We start from the raw sequence: 12011 nt of genomic DNA on the forward strand, positions 1-12011 counted from the left end.
TGTTGCTACCACAGCATAATCTCTTGTTTATTGTTGTGTGCATGTACGGAGATGTGTGTGCTCAGATACAGCTGCATTTAACCGGTGCCTCCTCAGCCTCCTCTATGTCTCCTCCAAAGAGTGTGAGGAGATGCGGGTGAACCCTGGAAAATAAACAGTGCTGTCAGAAAATTTAAACATTGCATGGATTTATCTGATATACACGCACATTTTCCTTCCTCTGTTTTAGAGTCTCACACTCATCTGTTTATCCTTCTGTCACTTACTCTGGAGCATTTTGAAGAGAAATGTGCTATTTGTTTTTATGCACCGCCCATGTCATGTTTGTAGTGCCTAAAAAACAAACAGGACCTCTGATGCACCATTCATCTGAACTGAAGTTCAATGTTAAAGCACATAGTGGCTATAGACCACTTCGGATGACAAAATGAATGCTGGGTTAACGTTGGTCTGTTGGCTGTTTTACTACACACATTAAACCAAACATAACCAAAATAACATTTATAAATGGTTTCATCAACAAACGTTATGTGGCCTGAACTAACTTCCAGTACTCTCCGCAAAGAGTCAATCACTGTTGAGTATTTAAATTTTATATAATAAGGTAAATATACAATTTAATATTAATAAAAATGAATATTTTAATAAAATAAATAGTTTTAGTCTATATTACAACCAAGCACAAACTGGAAGTTAACTTTGGGCCAGGCATGTGCATCCCATGAAACCATCTGACCAATTTAGGATGTTAAACAAATATCTTCAAGATGTAATTATATATGTAAGATAGAAAAAAAGAAACTGCAAGTTTTTCTGTGTCCAGTGGCTAAAATCTTGAATAGGCTCCTGACTTTTAATAAAATAGAAGATCACATACATGAAATAGATTTTTGTAGATTTTAGTATACAATGACATTTTATAAAGTGGGTTTGACAATTCAGTGCCAAAAAGTAAAACACTTTAGATATAATGCTTTTGTCCATTGTAGTGAAGATCCTGAAAATATGAGAGAAGGCTAAATAATGACTTTTGAACAGATGAGGTATTCCCTAAGATTAGCACACAATAAAATCAATGTAACGCATCTGTCATGCTTTATTGTTTTAATTAATTAAATTTGTCACGTTTATTGACTTATTTATGAGCATCTCACCTGATAAGTATCTCAGATGGGACCTCTAAGAGATCTCCGTCAATGTTCCAAGGATACGTTCCCTCTGAGGAGATGATGGGTGTTGTTTTAGAATCACATTCCTCGTGTTCCTCTGTGATGTCCTCGGGCCAGCTTCCCTGAGAGCGCGGCCGCAACCTCACGGCTTTCACAGTGTGGGTCTCGATGAAGGAGAAACTAAACTGTAGAAGGATGAAAAAATCTCATTCAACCCACTAAACCATTCTTTAAAAATATATATTTTTCTAGCTTATGAGAGTTTGAAATGGAAGCCTGTGGCTTTTGCTTTGACTGTTTATAATTTGAGGCTGCAATTCATAGTAGGTCCACAAGGGGGCACTAAGGAACAACAGGATAACTACATCGGTCCTCAGTATGTGTGTTTGTGACCTCACATGCAAAGCTGACCACAGAGCCGCACTAGTTATGGGCTTTCAACCCATCATAAATTCATTTTATTTTCATAGATTCTGATTAAGACGGGTTGGCAAGTACTGCTGTCAACATATCACACTGCTCACTTTTGTCTAAAACACTTTTCAGATATTTTCCCCTAATGAATGTAAACTGCATATGTAGTATTTAATTTTCATCTGATTCAAAGCGAAAAAAAAAACAACAACAACTAAATATATTTTGCGTGACACATGGGAGTCAGGTTTTGAATGACATGAAGGTAAATCATTGCACACATTATCACTTTAAGATAGTTTCTTATTTTTCAGTTTTTTAAACATGAATTAATATTATCCTTTTAAATTCTGACATGTCATAAAAATAACGCCACATTTCCATATAAACAAATAATGTCTTTTATCATTCCTTTTTTGACTTAATTGTGACCCAGTAAAAACATGGTGACCCTTTCCTTGAAGCTTATATTTATAATGCATTATAAAGAGTTATTAAAGGGTAAAATGCATTATAATTCGTCATAATGTGTGTTGTAATGCATTTTTTGTAGTTGTAAAGAAGTATAACCAATTTAAAATGTGTAGTGTAACAATGAATTGCTAAGTGTTATAATGTATAAACTGTAATACAAATTATTTATAAGACATTACACATTACACATAAGACATTACAATGCATTAAAAGGTGCATTAAAATGCTTTAAAACTACTTTTATAATGCATTATACATACATACTTCAAGGAAAGTATACATACTGTATCTATATAATAATATTAAACAATACATGGAATATACTTGACTTTCTACATTATTTTCCCATCTCCCCGTAAATGAAGTGAAGCTCAATTCAATCACACTATAATGGCTCGGTAACTCCACCGAAACCCAGTTTTGCTATACACTATAATGACGTGAGAATAGAGCATAGTGTCAACGCCTCAACCGACACAGACTTTTTATAGAATGTGGGTTAACAAACAGATCTAGATTGGATTGCTTAGGAAAAAGAAGAGACCGGCTCTAAAACGGGCTAATCTGTATTAGCCTAAAAAGTGTTTTGCAGAAAGCTGACAATCAGCGACTAATTTGATTTGACAGTATGCTAATTCTGCTTAAGCCGTGGAGGTTGCTAGCTCTATTTGCGTGGGCTGGATTTCCCGTGCTTGTTGGGTTGAGGTGTCTTCTTTACAGGTGACCTCACCTGATTGCTTGTGCTGCCGTATCTTTTCAAGTGCTTGATGAACTCTGACCTGGAGGTATCGCCGACAGTTATCAGCGCCATGCTGCCATTATTCAGCCTGTGGTGGACGGGAAAGAGTACTGACATTAATTGTGCTTACAGTAGGTGTGTAACATATGTTATTAAAAGCTGTGGCTTATATGATGTCATGTAGCCTATAGAGATAACATTGTGTTTGCACGCCAAACATTATGACCAGCCGTTTGTCACGTAGACTGTTCAACAAAGGCTAGATGAGGATTGTTTATTTCATTTAACTTCCTTCTGGTTTGCCACAGGTCTATAAACGGATGTGCTTCACACCTGACTGTACTATATCTAAGGTGACAATATAAATGCATGATGTGAGGTATGAATAGGAAGACCATATAAAATCTGCACCCATTGAACTCATACCAAGTAAAAAAAAAGCAATTTTTTCACATTGTATGACAAGTACATACAGATGAAACGTCATTTTTGCATCAATAGATATTAGGAAAAACAACCATTTTACACGTCAAGCCAAACATTGTGCTTATGAAATCTATTTAAGCTGAAAAGACGGGAGGAAAGAGGGGGGTGGCTGAGCACTCATAGGCCAGAGCACAGATGCTCGACCCTTAAATCTATCCGGCCACTCCCTTTAATCAGAGTTATTATGTGCTGATTAGTCCAGTTAGGTGGCTTCGACCTTAATAGTCTGATCCAACCACTATTTCCAGTGTTCTGGATTAGACCCGCTTGCTTTGACCGTCTCCACGCACGAAACGAGCCAGTAAAGTCATGAGACTCAGTCGGCCTTATGTGTTGTTGACACACTGACCTGGTCTCAGGATTGACATCATTAACTGAGCGCTTCTTACTTTTAGGGCAGTGTGTAGGTTACCGGATTGAGGGCTGCTCTTAAATAGATGGATCACATGTTAAGACATTTAAAAACCCACAATCGGATTAAAGATGCGACATTTTAGTTATTTTTGCTTCCGAGATGATGTCTGACCTGGTGTTTGGAGCCAGGCCTCGGGGGGCCATGGAGCACAGGCAGGGAATAGCCATGATGCTGATATTTAAATAGAGACCCTGTCTGGTCTGCCAAGAGCCATCCTCAACTATAAGAGAAAGGAGTGTGTATCAGGTACATTGTATGTACAGTGTGTAGTACAGTAGATGTACTTGAATGTCATGAAACAATAGAATAGAATAGAATAGAACAGAATAGAATAGAATAGAATAGAATAGAATGGAATGGAATAGAATAAAATAAAATAGAATAGAATAGAATGTTACATCAGTGCTATACATCATACAGGGATTTTCTAGAGAATTGTGTTCTTTTAATTTCATGGCAGCAGTTTAAGCGGGACCCTTTCAATTCCATTGACAATTTCCCTGTGCACAAAGCAAGATTAAAAAAAAACACTAACCCTCTCTCTGTCTCTCAACAGGTATTGGTCTAGCTTTTGCTGAAACTAGTAACTTTGTATTAGCACCTATTGCTCCTGAATATGACATATCGCTTATTACTCCCTGAACTCTCTGTAAGTCGCTTTGGATAAAAGCATCTGCTAAATTACTAAATGTAAATTGTAAATGTAAGAATCGATTCTAGCGTTGACAAACTTGGCTGATCTGTATAAAGCCCAGATCTGACCCCAGCTGAATGTCTTCGGGTCAAGCACTCATCACCCCCAATAACTCATACACATGGGACCAGAAAAGCCCATTCTGAAAATGTTGCAACAAAGATTGAAACAAAATTCTTTAATATGGTATGGAACTGAACGTGTTCATTCTCAATAATCTCGCCAAATGATGTATATTAAGGACATTTCGTTTCAGTCCTCAATTCCGATTGACAAGACTAGCAACAGCATATCTTGATTGTTTTATTAAGGAATATTTTCTCCCAAATGCATAACATTTACTGTACAGTTAGCTTTTACGTGAAGTTACCGAAGCAACTGATGCTGTACATTTGTATCTGTATGTGTTTTCACTGGAAATCGAACGTCTGACCTTTGCGTTGCTAACACAATGCTCAACCAAATGAGCTACAGAAACACATTTCTTTGTTTTTCTTGCTTGAGCTGTCGTGTCACAGAAATATCACACATTCAGCTGTGCTGTCATGGTTGTCATGACTCACAGCCTGTTAGACACTCTTATGTAAAAATCTTTTTTTTATGTGAAGCCATTTTAGTGGACTGTATTTGCCGCCCGGTGATGCAGACACAGGCTTTCATTTCAGATATTTTCTCTTAATTTAGCAATACTCACAAATGCTGTCTTCATCTCTGTTTCGCTCATCTCTGTGAAGAAAAATAGCATAATAAAGAGCATAATCATAATGTGCATTTTAGTTATAACAGAGTACAATTATGCAGGTTCCTCAGAGTGTGGGGCAGTCTGGTATATAACCATCAGCTCTGTGACCTTCAACATTTCCAGCATTTTGATTTCATTCCAATGGCAAATTAGGGTCCATACAGATAATGACTCTGAAATCTGGATAATGGGAGAGAAAACCTTAAAACATGTTCTTTAGCCAGCCTCTGATCCTCGGTCCTGCCGCTGGTGATGAAGGACAGTTCACAGTCTTCAGGTCTTCGTTGGGCATCATTGTTTGGTTGGGAAGAAAAACCGGGAGAGAGAACAAACGCGTTAGATGGCGTGTTATGATAAGAAGAGGGTTATTTCTAGGAGAGGGTGCCCATGTGTTCTATGCCAGGCCGGTCTGACACTAATCCCAGATTTGATGGAGCACCAGCCAGTCCCTTGGAGCCCACCAGATGAGAGAATGCTACGGCTCACAGAAAAAACGGAGAGAGAGAGACCGCTTACTTGAGGTTTGCCAGTGTTTTAATGAGAGCGAACTCGCGACGCTGGCTGGGTGGCATCCAGCGGTGTCTCTCTGCCAGTGCAAGCGTCCGCCCACCGAAACCAAACATGGCAGAGAAACCGAACCTCACCAGTCGACCCATAGAGCTGAAACTGCACACGTCCACAGGCTGACGGTGTCCTGGAATACAAGAACAGCACTGTTACGTGGAGTTACCAGACAGACTGTGACAAAAAATGGTAAAAATGTAGACTGTTCTGTTCTTAATACGAATGAGCTACCTACCTAGATGCCACTTTAATTTAATTGAAGCAATATTGACTGTATTCCCTATATTACCCAATATTTTGTGTTCTCTTTTTATTCAAGTTAAAGGGATAGTTCACCCAAAAATGCAAATTTGGAAATTTCTTCTATTAAAATGTTACTTTTTCAGGACATCATGAATCTTACATTTAAATGAAACCTGGCACCATTGGTTTATGGCACCAAGTTTTCACAAATCGGTATACAATTTAATACAGTTGAACTAATAGGTTTAGTATTAAATTAGTGTTGTTTTTTTCATTTCTAGATAAGTGCATTCTATTATATTTAAGATTATGACAAATATAATGTTATCTACAGTATACCCAACAATGTTATTCTGGTCCAGGAACAATAAAATCACCTATCAAGTGTCAATGTGACATCCCTCGAGCTAATTCACTGCATCTGTAAAATAAAAATGAAATGACTGTGGATCTGGTGGTCTATTGGTTGGGTACCGTTCCCACAGCCCACCACATTCATGACCTTCTTTCTCCACGTGCACGCGCTCTCCCTGCTCATGAATAATTCATCGGATCCATCCAAATCCCGCCAGTTGGCCTTATTCACATGCGTAAATATTGCTTAATTAGAAATGAACAAGCCCTATATTGGCCCTCCTAAATAGGCATTACGCGCTCATTCGTGTCAGGTGTCTTATGTTGATGCCTCACAGCGACAAAAGCCAGATATTTTAGAAGAAAAGAAAGAGGATAACATTGAACGTAGTTTAAGTTTCCGTTTGGTTAGCATACTGTAAGATGCCTAATGTTACGTGTCGGAATGCGTCGTCTTTTGTTCAAACGAATGCCTACACTTAGCTCAGCGGTTCGTACCGAGAGCCATGATGTTTGATGGAGCAATTAATCATGGCGGTACGAGGACGTTTCTCAACATCCTGCTGAGATAGCGCGCGCTCCGAGTCTGTGCCAATCACGGCGAACAAAAGAAATTCAACACTCGTTCTTAAAACTCACACCTCCCTTTTGTCAAAAGCTATGAGTTACACTACCATATGGCTCAATTCTTAAGATTTAATGATGAGATGCATTCTCTCACAGGTGGGGGTCAGTTCGGGGGTAATCGTCCCAGTCTGCAGCCAAGTGAGAACAGAAATGGACCGGAGAGTTTTAGGCACACCAGTTTTGAGGGTTATTGATCTGATTTTAGAGTCAATTGTTGATAAATGGCTTGCAGCCATATGGATGGTTTCAATGGATGTTTAGCCTGGCCCATATTTAACTTACGGTCTGTGTTTGTTCATATTATAACAATTTATTTTATTTTAATTTACATTAAACTTTCATTGTATATTAATTGCATTGAATTAAAAAAGTACTCAACAGTCATTGATTCTTTAAGGAGATCTACCGAAAGTTAAGTCATATAACTTATATTTGTTAACTATCTGTTGTTGGCGCTGAAACCATCTTTAGGTAGTTTGAAGACTCAGTACCTAAACGCAAACATGTTGTCATTATTTAATCATCATTGTTTGTTTATATTTCAGGTCTTCTGAAGTTAGCCTATGTGATGAGCTTTGTGCGCAGACAGAGAAGTAGCTATTCACTTAAACCTAACTGGGAAATTGAATGCCATAGTAGAAAAAATTCAATTGTAGACAAAAGTGCCCCAGAGCTGATTCTTTTCCTAAAATCTTTCAATTATTTAATTTTGTGTTCAACAGAACAAGACATATATACAATATTATTTTCTACAATTGTAGTCAATAGTGCCTCCGAAATCTCAGTTGATAACATTCTTCCAAATATCTTTCTTTGTGTTCAACTAAACAAAGGAATTGATACAGGTTTGTTCTCTCTTTTAGTGGTCATTCAATTCATTTGAATACCTACGAAACTAATTTTACATTTTAAAAGCTGCTTTTTCATCATTTACTCTTTTTCTTTGACACTTTCGGTGAATGTTGCTTTTTTCATAGAATCGAATATGTTTGTTTGATTCACATTGTACGAATTCATGACTCACCCACATGGTTACAAACACCCTAAATGGATTAGTTCTGCCTGTGGAACACAAAAGAAGATATTTTGAGGAATGTTGATAAACAAACAACATTGACCTCCATTGATTCCAATGAATGGACACAAAACCACTGAGACATTTCTCAAAATATCTTCTTTTGTGTTCCACAATCATACACAGGTTTTGATAGGCATGAGGGTAATGAATTTGTGACAAATCTTTTGTTTCGGGTCAATCTCTTTAAGTTCACTCTTGAACTATGTACTAGCCAATATAAAGGCAGAATTTTAATTTTGAGTGAATTACTCCTTAACCACAACTAAGGTTTCCATGATCAAAAAGCAAATAGTAATTTATTGTTAATCCTGATAGAACAATGAAACAATGCATCACTTAACAAAGACCCTCATTAACACACTCGCCTGATAATTCTATTGTACGCATCTGATGGTTTTCATGCCATTCGCAATTCAGCTGTAAAGCAAAATTTTGGCCAGTATGTAATATTCTTTTTTTAGGATTCTAGTTTAGCTCATGTGTGTAATCCCCTGACACAAGCCAAATCCGCTTGTCTGTTAAGCTAAGCCCAGGAGAGCATGCACAGTCGACACAATGGCCCAGACATATTGGTGCTAACTTAAAAAAACGCCTCACACACAGACAGTCCAATGGCGGACGGTACCGTACAGCGCTCGCTGCCAACCAAAAGTAACACTTCCAACGGCGGCCCGCGGCCACGTCAAAGACGATCTGCGTTCACGGGCGCATTGACTGTATGAGTGATTGACGACAGACGTGTCGCCACCTCTCCTGGGACTGCCTCTCGTTTCTTGGGACCTGTTAACAGTGATCTCCGAAGCTGCAGAGGCAGAGCCCACGCGGGGGGTTTGTCTTCTCTCATCCCCCATAACAACAGTCTGTGCACTCTAATTAAACAGCAGATTACAGAAAGCCACGGCTCGATCTTCTGTAGGGATGCACCAAAGATGGAGAGACTTCCAGAGGGTGAAAATGAGACTATTGCCCCTGCACACAGAACTCGGTGGAATTGAAAAGTAAATACAAATCCCATTTACATATTATTATCATGTATATTCTGTTTGTGAAGTCCCATGGCTCCTCAAGGCCGTTACTGTTAACGGAGAGGAAGCGGTAAGGACAGAGAATGCTAGAAGCTCATGCATGGACTGTGTGTGCGCCTGTGTTTGTGTGCCTGCGTGTGTGTGAAACAAATAAACCACATACCCATGATAATGTGCAATGCTGCTGTCACAGAGTGTATTTTTCCATATACTGAGCAGGCCACCACATCAGTAGAACCTATGGATGAAAATAAAACACATTTTAACAGCCTTAGAAATAATAAACAGACACAAAAATGAACATTCTGTCACTGTTTATCGTTTTAGAAGAATTGGAAATTAGTGCAAAGTTGCATGGGCTACTTTTATGGATGCAAGCGCCTGACAACAAGTTAGCTTCTGGTCTCGCTAATTGCTAGTAATATAAGAATTGGAGTTTCATTTTAATGAATTTATATGAATATTTTAGTTTATATAAATAGTATTAAATTAAAGCAATTCAACAGTTGTTGATTCTATGCGGAGGTCTACCAGAAGTTAAGTTTGGGCCACATAACAGTTGTTTATGTTGATGTCCCTGAAACTTATATTTAAGAGATATTAATTGGTCTATCAAAAGTCTCTTTCTGTGTTTCACAGAAAAAATCTAAACATCTTAAAACAACATATTGTTGAGAATATAATAATTTGTGATTAAACTTCCTCTTAACAGATGTATACATTACGTAAGCAAGCAGGCTTTTTATTTGGATACGTTCTGTTATCCTTGTAGGTGATTTTGTGATAAAGACTTTCAGTTGTTATCAGGCCATCTGAATGCAGTGGCATATGGTCTCATGATGTTTGCTATAGAGTGTATCTCCTCACAGACACTGTTTACACTCGGTGAGTGATGAGATTCTATCAAGCCTGGCTACAGAATCATGGAGAAATTTAGTTTTGCTTTATTATCATAGACTATCTTTCCTGCGTATCTATGTTCTTGAGCACCTGTTGCTGACTCCTATAAAGTGCACCTGTCCTTTTAACTTCTGTTTGACCAATCGCAGCTCTCTTAAACAATTTATGCCCTTATGCTCTAATTATAGACGGTTGCATTGGACGTACGCGCCTGACCCGAAGTTAACTTCCGGTCAGTGTTTGTTGATCGGTCTGGCTAGTGGCTTATAATATAACCTTACATCATATTTAATATTGTATTGAATAGTATAATTCTATTAAATAATCAATTTGTTGAATGGATCGTGTAACTTCAGTTTATCCAAGTAACAGTTCTTAATAATAATTAATATAAAATAATGCTAGACATACTTTTAACTTGCTTGCTGATGTATTTTACTTGTATTTACTTTGCTTGTTTTCAGAAATAGTCTGCAGGGACTCTATTCTTTGCAGATGTGTACCGTAAATTAAGTTTGGTCCACAAAAGCGAGCATTCGCAGTAATGTTTGCTTATATTGTTGCTTTGAAACCATCAAGTCAGTTTCTTTATACAGACCATTTTGCACCATTGGTCCTGAAGCACTTCCTGTCTCTGTTTTTTAACACCATACAAACTAGTAATACAATCAACACAATGTTAGAATTTAAACATGACCATCTTTAAGACTTAATGCTTAATTATACTCTTTAATGTCTTTGTTACAAAATGCACAATCCTTGCTTGTGTTTTCCTTCCAGAGCAACATCAGGCCATGAATTCAATTTTAAATAGTTTACTAGATGTGATCTCCAGTCCTCTATCCTCTTATGCTGTCTAATTAAAAAATCGTAATACTAAATGGTAAAATTAGGTCATACTTTTGAGCATGTAAACAAGACCGTTTTATTTGGAAGATCCAATTTATCAAGGTTTTTGGGTCTCGTCTCATTTGATTATTTTAATCCTTGCATCCTTGAATTGTGAGTAATTACGTAAATGTTCATAACTGATTTCTATTGGCCATTTTAAAGATATGTCTTATAATGTATAATTATTATAAACGATACTTGTTATTTTTAATACATTTTAATTCTTCTTGAGCTACATTGTAGAGCACTTACAGTTGATTATAATATGCTAATTCAGTAAAATGCGTTAATAAAGAAATGTGTTTAAAATGTCCAAGAAATCCGCATGAGCTCAGTCCATCTAATAGATGAGATAGAGTTAATCATTACAGGATGAGGACTTTGTTAAAGAGCATTAATTTAAGTTAATATCGCCTTGTGCCAATTAAGATGGTTTACCTTCCTGGCAGCTTGCGATGGGAGAACAGGTGTGTGTGTATTTCTACTGATTACTACCAGAGACAAACAGCACAGAGAGGTTTGTCCTTGTCGGGTGAGTAGGCATTTCCTTTCATGCCGTTATCTGGCGAGTGCGATGACTCAGATCAACAGGGAACGAAAGCAAATGTCTGTAAATGAGAACAGGACGAAGGTGTTGGATCAGACAGTTCCTCTCTGAAGACGCAGCCAGGCCTACAGTGCTGGACACACGCTCTCATGCTCCGACTGAATTTGGTCGCGAGTATGCGTGCCACGTCCCACCTACCGGGTCACTGGTATTGTAGACCTCCCTCATACACGCGTATCCACTGTGCTTCCTGGCCTCTCTGGGAGTTTCCATATGTTGTGATGAATTCAACAAAAAGCCAGGTTCTCGGCCTCGGCTCTATGGCACTGTCTGTCTGACGTACTGAGATATCTCACCTCATGATGGCTAGGTCCCAATACCTAGTCAGATGCCTTGTTGTCTGTTGTCTACATAAACAGCTTCCCTCTAAAGACAGCATCCTATCTAAAATGGCAACTTACAATGACACTTCTGGCCTTTTAGCTAATAGGATGATACTTATAAAAGGAAAGAAATACATAGCAAGTTTTTTTAACCTTCTAATCATTTAAAAAATATATTCAATGGTTATTAACATTTCTCCATTGCCTTACAAGGAATTATGGGAAGGCCATCTCTAGCAAAATACATGCAACATGCAGTTTGTCTT

General features: G+C 37.9%; 1 protein-coding gene across 1 annotated transcript in view; it reads right to left on the reverse strand.

The window, feature by feature from the left end:
* Positions 1 to 5: 5 nt before the first annotated feature.
* cerkl (ceramide kinase-like) overlaps positions 6 to 12011 on the reverse strand; it is a 47892-nt gene continuing 35886 nt past the window's right edge. The window contains exons 6-13 of the mRNA XM_056754512.1: positions 9188 to 9262; positions 5650 to 5827; positions 5335 to 5412; positions 5086 to 5117; positions 3809 to 3917; positions 2788 to 2884; positions 1155 to 1354; positions 6 to 143 (exon numbers count right to left, since the gene is read on the reverse strand). Of these exons, the coding sequence (XP_056610490.1) occupies positions 62 to 143; positions 1155 to 1354; positions 2788 to 2884; positions 3809 to 3917; positions 5086 to 5117; positions 5335 to 5412; positions 5650 to 5827; positions 9188 to 9262 (851 nt within the window). The 3' untranslated portion in view covers positions 6 to 61. The remainder of the gene's footprint in view (positions 144 to 1154; positions 1355 to 2787; positions 2885 to 3808; positions 3918 to 5085; positions 5118 to 5334; positions 5413 to 5649; positions 5828 to 9187; positions 9263 to 12011) is intronic.

Source organism: Triplophysa dalaica, chromosome 8 (genome assembly GCF_015846415.1).
Source record: "Triplophysa dalaica isolate WHDGS20190420 chromosome 8, ASM1584641v1, whole genome shotgun sequence".
Lineage (NCBI taxonomy): Eukaryota > Metazoa > Chordata > Actinopteri > Cypriniformes > Nemacheilidae > Triplophysa > Triplophysa dalaica.